General features: G+C 37.9%; 1 protein-coding gene across 3 annotated transcripts in view; it reads right to left on the bottom strand.

The window, feature by feature from the left end:
- GRK4 (G protein-coupled receptor kinase 4) overlaps nt 1-14,598 on the bottom strand; it is a 33,575-nt gene extending 18,977 nt beyond the window's left edge. For 2 of the 3 annotated variants that reach the window (XM_062493340.1, XM_062493339.1), the window contains exons 1-4: nt 14,547-14,598; nt 14,489-14,497; nt 4,176-4,262; nt 3,407-3,519 (exon numbers count right to left, since the gene is read on the bottom strand). In XM_062493340.1, the coding sequence (XP_062349324.1) occupies nt 3,407-3,519; nt 4,176-4,262; nt 14,489-14,497; nt 14,547-14,598 (261 nt within the window). The remainder of the gene's footprint in view (nt 1-3,406; nt 3,520-4,175; nt 4,263-14,488; nt 14,498-14,546) is intronic. The other variant, XM_062493338.1, reaches the window with a different exon arrangement.
- Nucleotides 14,599-14,646: the final 48 nt, after the last annotated feature.

Genomic DNA, 14,646 nt, shown 5'->3' with positions numbered 1-14,646 from the left:
AGAATACACGGCAGACTTCCAGAATGGAGGACTTTATCAAACCAAACAACTGTTTGGCATATTGGGACAACAATCATTAGAAACCTCATTGGAAATTACAAGTAAATGATCTAATCAGAAGTTTTTACCTCTATAACAAAAACTAGAACACTAAAAAAATGACAGTTCATGAATCAAACACACACACAATACTGGAAATAACAGAATGCCTGATTTCCAGTTCTGCCATTAAGGACAACTAATCCACTGACTCATTACTAAGTCATCAGCAACTTCTACTGAGACATTATGGAATCACCCACTTCAGCACACTATTCAAATCCATCAATTCAAATGCAAGTAATTTCTGCTGTTCAATTCCACAAAAAAAAAAAAAAGTCTAATGATAAGGAATTCTTCTGCTAAGCAACCTGAGCAAGTCAGAAAAGTTTATCAACCTAAAGTTCAAGTTCAGTGTACTTAGCATCTTCAACCCTAATTTAACACAAATAGTTAGGCATGCTGTTTTAAGTTGATAGCGTAATTTAAAAGGAATTTTGAGAGATGGCCTTTCCAAATAATTCTGTTACTTACAGGGAAGTTTGAGCTGTCACCCAGTTCTTCTAATATGTGAGTAACCTTGTCCCTAGCTAGTGAAATGAGTCACTAGATTGGATAACTCTAATTCCTCACTTTAATTTCTATCACTTACATTCAATTATTTCACAACTCTCCTTTATGTAAAGCCAAGCTGACTCCAGACTTTTAGGTCACACAATTCCCAAAATTGGAGCTTACCAGACTCAGTATTCAGTACAGGTAGACAACATTGTATTGGTACTACCTTGATTTTGGACTCCTGAAATAACCACACTGCTGAAATCACACTGCTTCATGTAAAAGAAAACTTTATTAACTAAGATGCAAGGTTTTAAGGCTATGACATTTCATTTGGAGAATTATTTTTTTTCCAAAAGAGTAAGTCTAAAATTTCTTTAACAATTTAAAAAGCTAAACTGGCAAAAGACAAGGTAAAAACCAAATAACCTCAGCTTTTGCTTCCTGTATTGCCTTACAATGAATACCAACAAAAAAAAACCCCACAGCTCCCAAAAAAACAAGCTTACTCAAGTCCAGTGCTGAATCCCACAAAAGGAATCAGGCTAATTCAGGAACCATCTGTAAGAGACAGCAGCTATTTTATCTCACATCCTTCATCAAGACAGGATGCTAGTTTCAGACTGTAAGAGCCACCAAATAAAAGTTATCTTGTTTAAATTATTCCCAAGAATAATAATTCACCCTGATTTTTCAAATGGAAGTTAAACAACAAATAAAAAAGTAAATTGTGAAACCATCCCTTACATAATATTATCTCAGTTATGCCAGTCTTTGTTAACTCACACAAGTGTTGCAATCCACACAACATTATAGGTTGTGTATTTCAAAACAATTCAAATTTTTCAGTTAGTGAAAACCAGTTACTTCTTAGAGACAGTTTTATGTGAAAACGACACCTGTAGAGCAAGGACACACCTGCCTTACAGTCATGCCTAAGGCTCACTATCTTTTGTGCTGCCAAAGATTCTGCTACTCCTTATCTAAGATACAGGAATTAAAATGTGTATAGAAGTTGTAACCATTAAAGGTACATCCACAGGCGTCAGTACATGGCACTCATTAAGGGCTCTGGTTTATATTCACTTCAGGAATTGAAGCTCCACTGTTCTGGATTTCCATTCAATCTAGTCTCTGGAATCTGGCTCTCAAACAGCTCCTGGGAGTCACAAAAGTGAAACACACCTGGGGAGTAAGCCAAATTGCAGGCAGATTCATTGACAAATATAAATCATTCCACTAATTTGACACTCAAATTCCTTTTTAGCTGATCTAGTGCCTCAGTTTTTACTCCTGCAGGGGAAGGAAGACAGAGTGAAATGGGAGGCACAGCAATAATCCCATGTACATTCCTTACACCCTGCCTCTTCCAGAGCCATCTTGCATTCCAATATTGTAGTTTGGGATGCATGCAAGCAGCAGCACTACCCTACTTCTTTCTCCTTTGGTCATTTGTTCTCTGCATGTAAGAACAAAAATGGCTGGAATGAGAAAACCTGTTCTTTCAGCAGCAATCTCAGTTTGAAACAGTATCTTATTGCTCTCGGATTAACTGTGAGGGACAAAGAATCAAACGCTCTGAGCTGTTACTCTCACCTCTTAAGGGCTGTTTTGTGCCTAATCTTCTCATTACTTTCCCCCTCCCTAAGAGGGTTTCGGGCTGAGGATTTTTTGCAAAATATAGCTGTGGGCACACTTCCTTCCTCCCCTTGTTCTTCAGCATTAGATATCAAGATGCAAATATTTCAAGACCTTTTCCCTTAGTCTCAAAAAACTGTTTTTTCTCCTTCCATAAATGGTTTTCTAAATTTCCGTCTCCATTGTATTGTTTTTAATTAGCACATGCTGTGTAGCCTAGGGCTTCCATGCAAGTTGCAACATTTTTAAGTCTATGTTTATAACATTTTGAAGCCTGAGTATAGCAAGTAATACTCATAATACAGGCATCCTTTCAGGCTCTAGAAGCCAAGCAGCACATCTTCCTAAAAATGCTTCTCTTTTTCCCATCATACCCATTTCTGTAGCTCTCACCATACCGAGATTGCAGAGACTTTATAGCAAACACTAAACATTTTCCTCTAAGTAACAGACAGTTTTACAACACCCATCAGAAGTCACAGCTTTACAGTCAGCAAAGAGTAGATCACACTATGTTTTTAAGTATACAGCATTAGGAAACAGAGATGCATAGAGAAAATTAATAAAATGGTTGTGCCTTCAACCAAGCAGGCAGCTAAACCCCACACAGGCGCTCACTCATTTCCCCCACTAATAACCAGAAGGTCAGAAGTGAGAAATCTTGCAGCTTGAAACAAAGACAGTTTGATAAAGCAAAGCTGCAAATACAAGCAAAGCAAAGTAAGACATGAATTCATTTCTTCCCATTGGTAGGGAGATATTTGGCCGTTTCCAGGAAAGTAGGGCTTCATTCTCATGTATAACAGCGAGCTGGCAAATTGTAACTTCCCCCTTTCCTCTTTCTTTCCCCCAGCTTTTATTGCTGAGCACAGCACCATGTGCTATGGGCTATCCCTTGGGCTCAGCTGTCCTGGCTGTGTCCACTCGCAACTTCTTGTGCACCACTGGCCTCCTCACTTTAGGGCAGCATGAACACAAAGGGATTAACACTGTGTAATCACTGTTCAGCAAGAACTAAAACATCCTTTTTATCAATATGTCTAAAATCCAAAATATAGCACAAAATGAGCTACAATTAAGAAAATTAACTCTATCCCAGCAAAACTAGCACAAAAACCAAATATTTATATACGTGTCTACTGATAGCCATCATCCATTTCTTATTGCTTACCACTGCATCCAGAAACTCAATGCATCTTTTCAAATCTGGTCTGGAATCACAGAACTGCCTGAAGAGAAGTCTTCCTATTGGCTGTTTGTCACAAAGCTGGTTATAGTCTCTTTCTGGAAAAAAAAATATAAATACCTTCATTTTAATTTTTGTAGTAGCGTAGTCATTACTCCCCTTTGAGGTCAGAAAAACATCACTAAAAATGAAGATTTTACATTAACATATTTATCAAAGATACTATAAATATGCAATCATCTCAAAGAATAATGAAACATTCTTCATCACATCTGTGTTCTATTGACTATCCCATTTACTAAAAACACACTGAAATATGTTTGAGGTCAATTTAGGTTAGAGTGCAGAAAGCAGCCATACTGTGAAACAGCAATACCAAAGCAAACAAGATTGTTTGGAAAGAGGGAATACAAGATAATAACAGAAAAGGTTAAAAAGAATCTATTACAAGACATTAAGAAAAAGGGTAAAATATATTACCATCAATTTATAATGTGATTCCTTTTTCTAATTCAAGGTAAACCTATTCTTTAGGAACAGTTTCCTTTAACAAACAAGGAGCTGTGATACAGTTTTTGTCTTCTCATAAATTTTATTTTCTCCTAAGTTCTCCATCATAGTAGAAGTCCCATAGCTTTTTTTTTTTTTTTTTGCTATTTAGCATTTAGAAGCAAGACAGAATCCTTTCCATTAACATCACCAAACTCTTGGCCTTCTCTCTCCAAGGAGAAGCTTTATGCTATGGGACACTCACCAATGGAGCACCGAATACCCTCACAGTGACTGACAGGGGGCAACTTCAGCATCTCTTTCCATTTTTTACTACGCCCACTCCGTTTGCCTGGAAGAAAACATGAATAATATAACAATACTGTGTCAGAGTAAAATTGAACATAACATTAACAGCATAAAATTAGGTCAGTTCTACATAGATGTGTCAGACTATTTTTCATGCCTAGAAAGAAACCCATCTGAAAGGATATCCAAACCAATAACAAATGTGATGTAGAAGAACTTTTATGCATTTTTTTCATGTTTCATGTAAAGTCTTTTCCAAGACAAATATTTCACATTTTGGCCGTGTACGTAGAATATCTCTGCAGAGAAAAGATAAATATCTAGGTATTTTGACAATCACAAACAAAACTGGAACACTGAAGTAGGAACAAAAAAAAATAATTTGAGAATTATCTGTCAACCGTGGCAAAGAATGGAAGAAAATAAAGTTGAGTAACAAAATAACAAGAACAAAGTCATTAAACACATTTTTGGATAATAAAGTTATACATAAATATTCTCTCTTTAAGGGCAGTAATAGTAGTAAGAACAGACCCCACTAATAAATGAGAAGGCATAGCCCAAGTACACACTAATTACTCTAGACCATACAAGGGTACCAGGAAGAACTTAGCTGCTATAAAATTTAGATCTTTTCAATGCTTCAGGTTTCTCAACACTGGCATTCAATTAGTATTGATTTTTAAAAACTACCATAGTCTTCTTCTCAGTTTCTAAAAAAATATATCTGTGCTACATTTTTTATATTAGACTTTCAGCACATCACCTTGGCCAATTTCATTTACATAAGATATGCATACTTATCAAAAAAGCAGAGACAGACAGGAACATATACACACTTTCAGATCCAAAACATTTCTTTGAAAGAGTAATATAGTGCTGCAAAAGATTTTAAAAGATTTTACTGAACAATATGATCAGATGCACTTCCACATGACAGAGCAGCAGCAAATCTGCACATAACCTTTCTCACCATACCAAAGCAGTAAATACTGCTAACCACAATGGGACAAAAAGGAAGGGAGTTACCCCAACGTAACCTGAATAGAAACTAAGCAGCAATGGGTACCAAACTCTTTCAGAATTAAATCGTTAGGGTGAAAGGAACTAGCATCTTCAGAATAACAAAATATATATTTTTTAAAGCCCCTCTTTACTCAAACATACAGCTTCTTGAACCATTCCATCAATGCAGTTAGACCAGTCCCAGTTTAGTGTACCTTGGTTCATACCAAATTTACACTATCCTTGCTAACAGGAATATTGACATCTTACTGTACTGCTGCAACAAAACATTCTCAACTCTAGTATCCCTAGAAAGGTAAAAAAATAAGGAATAAAACACCTATAAATTTTGGCTTGTGGACATTATTTGAACTGACACCTACTCTCTAAAAAAACTCAAACTTCTTATGCATTTGATTCTCTAATAATCACTTTGCAGGTCATTTGCGTTCCATAAAGTTTTATAACACAAAATATGGAATCTACTTCCCATCCTATATTTCAAGCAGCACCAGAACTAATAATGAGGTTGTAATTACCAGCATTATTTTAAAAAAACCCAAAGTGGTGACTATTTTAATAAAATATTTTTTATCTCAAAAGAAGCTGAATATATGCTTGAAGAAAGTCAAATCACACAAAGCACAGAGCCCCTCTAAGAGAACTGAACACAAAGAAAATCCAGGAATATTAACATAGATCGCCTATACATATACACTGAACAACAACACCTAGGTATGGATTATGTGATCATGAAAAATAATGGATAGAAGTGTCAGCATTAGCCATGCAACTGAAAATTACAGTAAGCTGCAAGGTCCACAGAAGTTAAATTTCTTCTGTTAGAAACTTCCCAGAAAGACTCAATTGTGCGTGACACCATGCAATCAGTATTGATCAAGAATGATAAACTGACCCCAAACTCACATCACAATGCTGTTTGGAAAATGCAAAATGAACTGTGATATATACCAAAAATAACATGTTCTGATGCACTGCCAAAGAAAAAAAACACAATCCATCCCAACACAAAAAAAAAAAGGAGACAATCACCAGTACATTTCATTTTACTTCAAGTCCAACACAATAAGTGCTATATTTTGCCCAAATATTTGGCCAGTTACTTACAATGAAACCACTATGAACTTCATTTTACAAAAAGAGAACATATGCCAGGGTGCAACTGAATTCACCATCCTACAGAAGTCAGTATAGGCTACATATAATTTATTAATGATACACAAGAATCAAGTGCTTAGCAGGATCAGCTAAATCAACGTGTTCTCACTTTTCTCTGAACTGAATGTTCTTGTATTTACAGCAAATGCGCTGTAAGAGTCTGTAGGTCCCTGTAACATAAAGAGCCATTTCTGGTAAAAGTTATGACAAGGAGGCCAATCTGTTTGTCATGTTATTCCCTAATTGCAAAATACTTTTCCATTTGAGGCAGTTTAAAAGAAGCATCAAATCAAATTATAACAGTTGTGGTTTGAAAGTGTCTTAATATTGATTTCAGAGCTTCTATTCTGAATCTCATTCTAAAATACTTCAGATAAAATTCTTCCAGAAAGACCAACAGTTCACTTTTCCAACAGAAAAACCAGAAAGCCATTAGGTTAAGGTGCTTTCTGGTTGACCTCTGTGGCTCAGATGAATTACTGCTTTTGCCTTTTTCAGATGGAATCATGCCTAAGAGCAATGTCCAGCTTGAAGCGACTCATTTTGTACAAAGAGAAGGGTAGATGCAGCAATACGCCATTATAGTGAGGAGAAATTTCAATTGCATTTCCAGGTACACAAGAACCTTACTTTTTCCTCCTCCCCAAATTACTTCTTAGAGTTACAATTTCAACATTTAACTCTTTTCCCATTTTTGCTTCTTAAAAAGATATATACTAAATTAAGTTAGATCACTACACTAGAATATGGTATGGGGAAAATGTTTAGATGTTTTATTTAAACTTTTTTTTTTAACCTTCAGAGAAATATTTGAAAAATTTATGTAAGGCAATGCAGTTGACTTATTCATCAGTAAAACCACAACTAGTTGAAAAAACTGAAACTGCTGTGTCCACAAACTATGTCACAAAATAAGAATGTGTTTTAAGTCCTCAGAAGCACTTCTCACGAGTCACAGAGGTCTTCCTTGCAGACTTGATCTGCAGACTGACTGTCATTTCAGTGAGCACAATGTTCACCAAACGTTATTAAGTCAGTTTTCCTTGAGACAAAAAATTTGGATTCTGTCATGCAGAATCCTACTTTACTGGCTACTGCACTGACACTGAGATTCTGGCATGGAGGTTTCATGGGACCTCTGTGCCTCAGCTCTTGTGCCTGTGCAGGACAAGCACAGTGCATCTGAGGCTGAGAAGCACTGGGAGGCTGAGCAGCACACAGCTCTGTAGCACTGGCGTGCACGATTGCTACCATTTCATTCTTGCAAAACTGATTCCACAAACCAGATTGTCAGATACCAGCTGAGAAATTCATACTAGACCACACCCAGCTAAGTTCTGAAACCCTATGACTGCAACAAGATGACATCCTACAGCACATCTTAAGTGTATAAATCAAGTCAATTGGTTTAAGGAAAAATGAGAAACAGTTGATGCAGGAGCTCCACATCATTTACACTGAGACACATGAAAATAAGCCAGGTACATATACTGCCTTAAAATATGTCTTTCCCACATCAGAGGCAGTTGCAGGCAAGTTTCCTAATAGATTTAAAATTCACATGAATTCAAATCTTCGCCTAGTTCCAGACAAATTTTCTTCAAACCTCTCACAATAAGGATTAAAACCTTTCACTTAAAAAAGCCCAAAACATTCATGTTTAACTATGGCTTTATGCTACACAGACATTTATAAACACTGCCCACTGAGTAACAAATTTTGATTTTATGCCCTTATTGGGCAAGATCTACCTTCAAGACAAAAAACAGTGTGGAATTAATACCTCAGCTCCTCAGATCAGACCATAACACTGGAATAGCACCAAGTTCAGACTAGAAGACAAGCTTACACATACCATCACTTGAGGAAGGTTATGATGCTTCCAGTTCTAGAGACAGCTCATAAGGTAGTGCTGTGGGGGTTCACAACAACTGTCTCCATTCTGCAGGTCAGACATCTTTTTTGACAGAATACAAGCTTGTATCAACTCAAGCCTTTCCACAGCTTTAACAACTACATTAAACAGAGTGGCAACACTTTTCTATGGAGGTTGTTTGTTTGGGGTTTCTGGTTTGTTTTTTTTTTTCCCAGACATATGATGAATCTGGTCAGTTCTCAGTAAACTTGTGAGAATCACCTGGCTGAAAACTCAGGTTTCAGCACAAGGTTAGCACCTAACTTACCAGCATTACAAAGGCCAAGGTAATTCTGAATGCAAACAGAAGCAAAAATGCAAGCAGTACAATACATAAACAAAAGATATCTATAGATTACAGATTGTTACGGCATTTATAAGATAATAGCCCTCACATTCCTGGATTCAAGTACATGGAGTTGGACTTCAGCAAGGTAATACTTGAGTGCTCTCGCTCATCTGACTGTCAAGGCAGTAACACAGCAAGCAGTTAAAAGCCCAGCTCTCTACGTGAACATTTGTGCAGTTTATGTGCACAATCATTTATTGTTCCCACAGCTATAACCACTCGAACAACTGGTTCTTCACACGGGCTCTCTATCCAGCTCCAGTGATCATGTGCACACGTAGGAATGCCAGTGCACACACTGCACAGCCTCTGTGCTTCAGCAATTAGGTGTGGAATGGAAAGCTTCTATCAACTCAAGTAACTGTAACTGATCTGAACTAAAATTTATTAACCTGTTCTCACAGCCAAACATTGTAAAGTCTCTGTATACATTTCGACATGTCTGCAACCAGACAATGAAATGGGGTTTAGGAGGGGAAAAGACACCAACACTGCAATTTTACAGTCAACACACAAGGATTTTTTAGCATGATAGTACACTAAGAGTGCAACAGATACTAAAGGAATTTTATTTCTTTAAGCTGGTTGTGAAACCTCTATTGTAACTGCCATATTTGAAATAAGCAAAGCAGCAGTGTGTATCAATTACTAAACCTCTCATGATGTGTTTATTTAATAAATGTAATTATTTAAGAGTCCAACTTGCCCACATGCATTCTCCTTACAGTTCATTAAATAAAGGACAAAAAGGCAGGCATTGTGCATAATTCTGTACAAACACAGGAAGACATGTTTCCTGCCACAATGAGTTTACAGCAATTTAAAGCACAATGCAATAAGAGTGCAAAAGAACATAGGAGGCAAACGAGGGAAGAACTGACAACAATTGAAAGCAACTACAAAAACTCTTCACACTCTGATGTTAAAATTCATATTTGCTGCTGGTGGACTTTCTGAGTATGAGTGTGCCTTGCTTTCCCACTTGTCCTACTCCTGAAATATTTAAAGAGTTTAGTTCAGTTCAACAGCCAAACTACAGTGATTTGAGGAACCTCCATAGAATTATCTTCCTAGTTACAAACGCACACAAAATAGGATACCTTCCTTGTATCATCAACACTACACTGAAATATTACCTTATACTGTAACCAAAAAATAGGATTTATTTTGCTTGCAGAATTATTCCAATTGCTTTCAAGCCCAGAGAGACAAAATTCACTATTTTCTTATTTTCTGTGAAGAATACAGAATTAGGACAATTTTTCTGAAACAAGTATCTTACAGGATTCACTTAAGTCAAACTGTGATCACATTCGGCTACTGAAAGGTTCCTTCCTTCTAAATCCTCCCTTGGACAGCACCTAGCAATTATCAAATCTGAAAGAGCATACCCATTCTTCTGAAAACTAAGTTTGGGAAGAAAACCCCAAACCCAAAACACACATCAACATAAGAAAAAAACCACCTAAAAAACCCACATACCCTATACTGGTTAATGGATCCAGCTGGAAACTACCTCACCCATCCTGCAACCACAGGCCAGAACCATATAACCAAGAGCTGGGGGAAAGTTTGTTTGAGGCATGACCCTAATTTAGCCAAAATCAATCACAACACAGAGGATATTCTATGCCTAACAGCAGACCCAAATCTCATTCCCAAACTGCTCCTGCCACAGCAGTATGAATGAATTTTAAAGTGGATGCAAATGGACCATGTATGTATAAAATGTACTCTTGGCATAGATCCTCACCTGGAGAAAACTGCCACTGACTTCAAAGGAACAATGCATCTACCCTTTGGGGGCATTTTTTTGAGACTATTACTTAAGGCAATGAAAAAAGAAAGACTCCTAAGCAGTTTAAAACATACAGGGATTAATTTCTTTCCTTCTCGACATCACAAACTGTGTGGGATGCTGAAATGAATTTGGGGTTTACATATACTCAAAGGATTTACTGAGAGTGACTGAAATAAAAACAGAAGATATAAAGAGAAAAGTAAACACAGAACAAAAATGGGGGGGAATGTTTTTCAGAATAACCTATTTATATTTATTATTTCTCTCAATTTATGGGATAAATTCTTCAATGTCTTTCAAGTGAAACTAATTTCAAATATTTTTCTGCTGGGAAAAAAATTATTGTGCTAGTTTCCCTGCTCTTGTATGCAACTAGAAGACATATTGTTGTACACTACTCTTTCACACAAATGTGAAAAAGAAGAACATGGACTAGCTGGTGTGCAAGCTTGCAATCTCAGTTCTTACGTCACTATCACTTAACACTTACCTGGTTTTGTATCTCAGTTCCTGCACTTCAGCACTCATAAGATCAACTCTGAGTTTGCTTTATAATCTCTTGTTTTTCTACTGAGTCACCTGTGCTTATTCCACCATTGGGTTCACCTTAAGAGGAAGTTTTCCCTTTTTCTTTCCCACGTATAGATTTCTCTCAAAAAGCAACGTACATACATGAGGAAAGAGCAGAACTGACACCGAGGGCCACTTTACCCAGAGAACAGCACAGGAAAGCCAAAACACCTTGGACTGCAGTTGCACTGCAGTTTTTGTCTGAAGGCAAATCCCTCCATGCTTGCAGCTTTCAGCACAGGCAGGTCAACTGAGAAACTGGACAAGCAAAGAAAAACTCCCAGTACAGCTCCCGACTCCTAGATCTTTCATCCATGAAGTACCAAAAGGTACTTTGTGCCACTATATCATCTTCTAGTTGTAGGTACATTCAAGAATCATATGCTGTCACCAACACCCACATGTACAAAGAACTTTGATTTGATTATTTACCAAGTGACTTTAAAAGAAGATAAGGAATCCTGATGGCTTCCCTTCTTATCACAAGTGTTTCAGTTGCTAGAGAGATACTACAAGTCTTTAATGAAAAGAGACAGGCTTCTACTAAAATAGTGTTTTATTAAAAGCTATGAACATCCTCTTAGAGACAAAAATTAAAGTTTTGAGGCTGGGTCAAAGCTGGGGTTTCGTATGACCTGAAAAACTGCATTAGTGAACTCCTTTAAACAGATGTTATCTTCATGAAAATTGTATTAGAAGATTCACACCTCTAATGAAATAAATCAACAGTGAGACTGAGTGAGAAGGTAGATAGCCTAGAAACAGACAGCAATAGTACTTTATTTTTATTGTCTAGGAGAAGAACATAGCAAGAAAAGATTAATTTTATCTGAGCTCCTTGCTCTCCAATAACATAACTTAAATTTACTTTCTATGCATCAAATCAGATTTAAATGGCAGACATGAACCTCACTGGTCAAGGTGTGCTGATTCTGCACATGCACAAATGTAAAACCCAAATGATATTCACATCGTAACAACATTTACATCCAGAAGTATTAGAGTACCTAAAATTGGAGGAAAATTATGTGCATAAATCTGGGATCATGATTTTGACTGTTAAATCTGGTTTACGTGCTCAAGTAAGATTTGGTGTCATTTACTGGGAATTTCTGAATTCCCATTAGGCACCTGACATACTCTTTCACTAGAAGTGGACAGGTACACATCGTTTATTGTTTCTATATCTACAAAATAAAAACGACATATCTCGGGGGTTAAAAGACTTTGTAAGATGCATTCAAGGATACAACTTTTTACTACTCTCATCTTCATCAGAACAGAGTGTCAAGTTAGACTGACCCACGCAAGCCATAATTAAGCCTCACTGATTTCTTTTGACATGCACTGCAAAGAAAGAGTAAGAGCACAGTAGTTTACATGTTCTTTTATTTGCTTACTGATATGCTTATCCATGTGAACACCTTCTCTCACCCACACTGAGAAGAAGGATTACTGACATGGCAAAAGTCTATGCATGAAAATAAGTGAAGTTGCTATTGTATATTAACTTTGGATTCTACTTTCTTCCACAAGAAATAATTCTGCACTTTTCCATACTATCCCACCTCTCCGTGTACTATAGAGTGTGATAATAAAAATGTGAGATGGAAAGCAATTCGAAAGTCTGCTCTTCTGTCCCAGTTGTGAGGCCCTTTTACCAAAGAATATATTAAAGCCTCTATCTAAGACACTATCTTTGCAAATTCCATTGCCTTGTAGTCTATTAGACACATAAAAATAGAGCTGGGACAGGGATTTTATGGAATGGTCTTGAAAGATGGAGTAAACCAGACATTCCCAGACCAGCCAGAGCATGCAACAGACAGAAAATACTTTCATTTCAATGAATGTTTTGAAAAATGCAACATAAAAAGTATAAGACCTGAAAAGGTAAAATACCTCATACCAATTGATCAGTGGGGTTCTAGAGTTTCAAAGCCAGAACTCATGTTTTTTGTGGATTCTTACACAACAGAGCCCAGGCCAATTGAAGGTGTAAAGAGAACAACAGATTGCTACCATTACATTTTTAACTTTCACATCAGGTAGAACTGATCTTCACATCAGCTGCTCTCAGACTTTCATTTAGTTCATTAAAATATCTTGTTTGGTCAGTTCTACCACTATAATTTATTTTAAACATAGCGAAACCTTAACTAAAGAGGCAGCCTGACATTAAGCAGCCACTTAAAAGCCTCTGCAGATTACCGCTCCACTCTGTGGTGAGGGTTTGGGCACAGTAAAGTTTTGAGCCAGATTCCACTTTCCCTTCATTTCTCAGATCACTTCCATGCAAATTCCAAATTCAGGCAGCACCACCACAGACATGTTACCCTCAGTGAAACCAGCCAAAACATGTCCTCTAGTCTGAGGTGGTCTCTTCAGCTAAGGTTGGAAAATGGCCCAAAATTGTGATCACTGTTCTGTTTTTTAAACCCCACTTCAAAGTTAAAAAGCTGATTTTCCTCTCTTGCTGCTTAAGGCAAATTTAACTGGATACACATATGGCGTAAGTGCCAAACCCATTTAGAGTTGGAAGAACTTGCAAAACATACAGAGGCAGATTCTGCTGTTCTTACTCACTTTAAACAGCTCCATCTTAACTAATGGAACTTCTCAACACAATTAAGACAAGCAGGATCCAATCCAAAAGGAATATGCACATCTCACAGTTGAAAAATTTACTCTGCACAAAGTACACTGGTAATCCATGGAGACTTTCAAGTGGCCATTTAATGGACAGTTATATACACGAAAAGCAGTAGAACAATCTTAGTTCAGGATGTTCTTTAAAACAGCAACCACGTACTATACTAAAACTAATTGTCTACCCAAAACGTTTGTTAGCTGGGGGAAGGAATCTTCAACTCAAGGTGTTCTGGGGGGGTCAAACCGTAAGTGTTAATCAAATGAAAAACAGCACACTTTTGCATTAGGATAATACAAAATATTCGACTACAAAGTACAGGTCGCATTCTACAGCTAGGTTTTTCACATGCAGGAATTTCAGCAAGATGGAGTGCAAGGTTTTTCCAGAGAAGATTTATGTCACTTTATCGTTTATATCCATATGCATTTATATTTATAAACAAACTGAGAACTACAGATTAACGACCTTTTTAAAACATCCGGTAAAAACACTATTAGAATCAAGGGGGAAGGGAGGAAGGGGTGTTTTTTCAGAAGCAAAGCCACAAGCCAGTAACTCCAAACAGATCCCGCGGGAGGAGCAGGGCAGGTGCCTCAGGGCACTGCCCGGGACTCACTGTCCGCCCCGGGAGGGCTCCTGCCGCCACCTCAAGGGGTCCCCGCCCCGCCCGGACCCCCTGCCCGGCAGCCTCTCCTCCCTCCAAGCCTCTCCTCCTCCATCACTTCCTCTCCCCCTCCTCGCGGGCCCCTTTCCCCCTCACCTCAGACCCTTTTCCTCCCCCGACATACGTCCTTAGCCCGCCCCGCCTCGAACTCCCGCTTCTCCTCCCTCTTCGCCTCGCCCCGCGGCTCTCACCCTCCCGGGCTTTCAGCAGCACCGTGTTGGCCACGATGTTCTCGATTTCCATGGTCGGGGGCTCCTTCCCCTCAGGGCAGCCGGAGCGGGGGCCGCCCCT

This window comes from Cinclus cinclus, chromosome 5 (assembly GCF_963662255.1).
Source record: "Cinclus cinclus chromosome 5, bCinCin1.1, whole genome shotgun sequence".
In the NCBI taxonomy this organism is placed as follows: Eukaryota; Metazoa; Chordata; class Aves; order Passeriformes; family Cinclidae; genus Cinclus; species Cinclus cinclus.
Note: the sequence above shows the minus strand (reverse complement) of the source record. Positions and strands in the feature narration are given on the sequence as shown.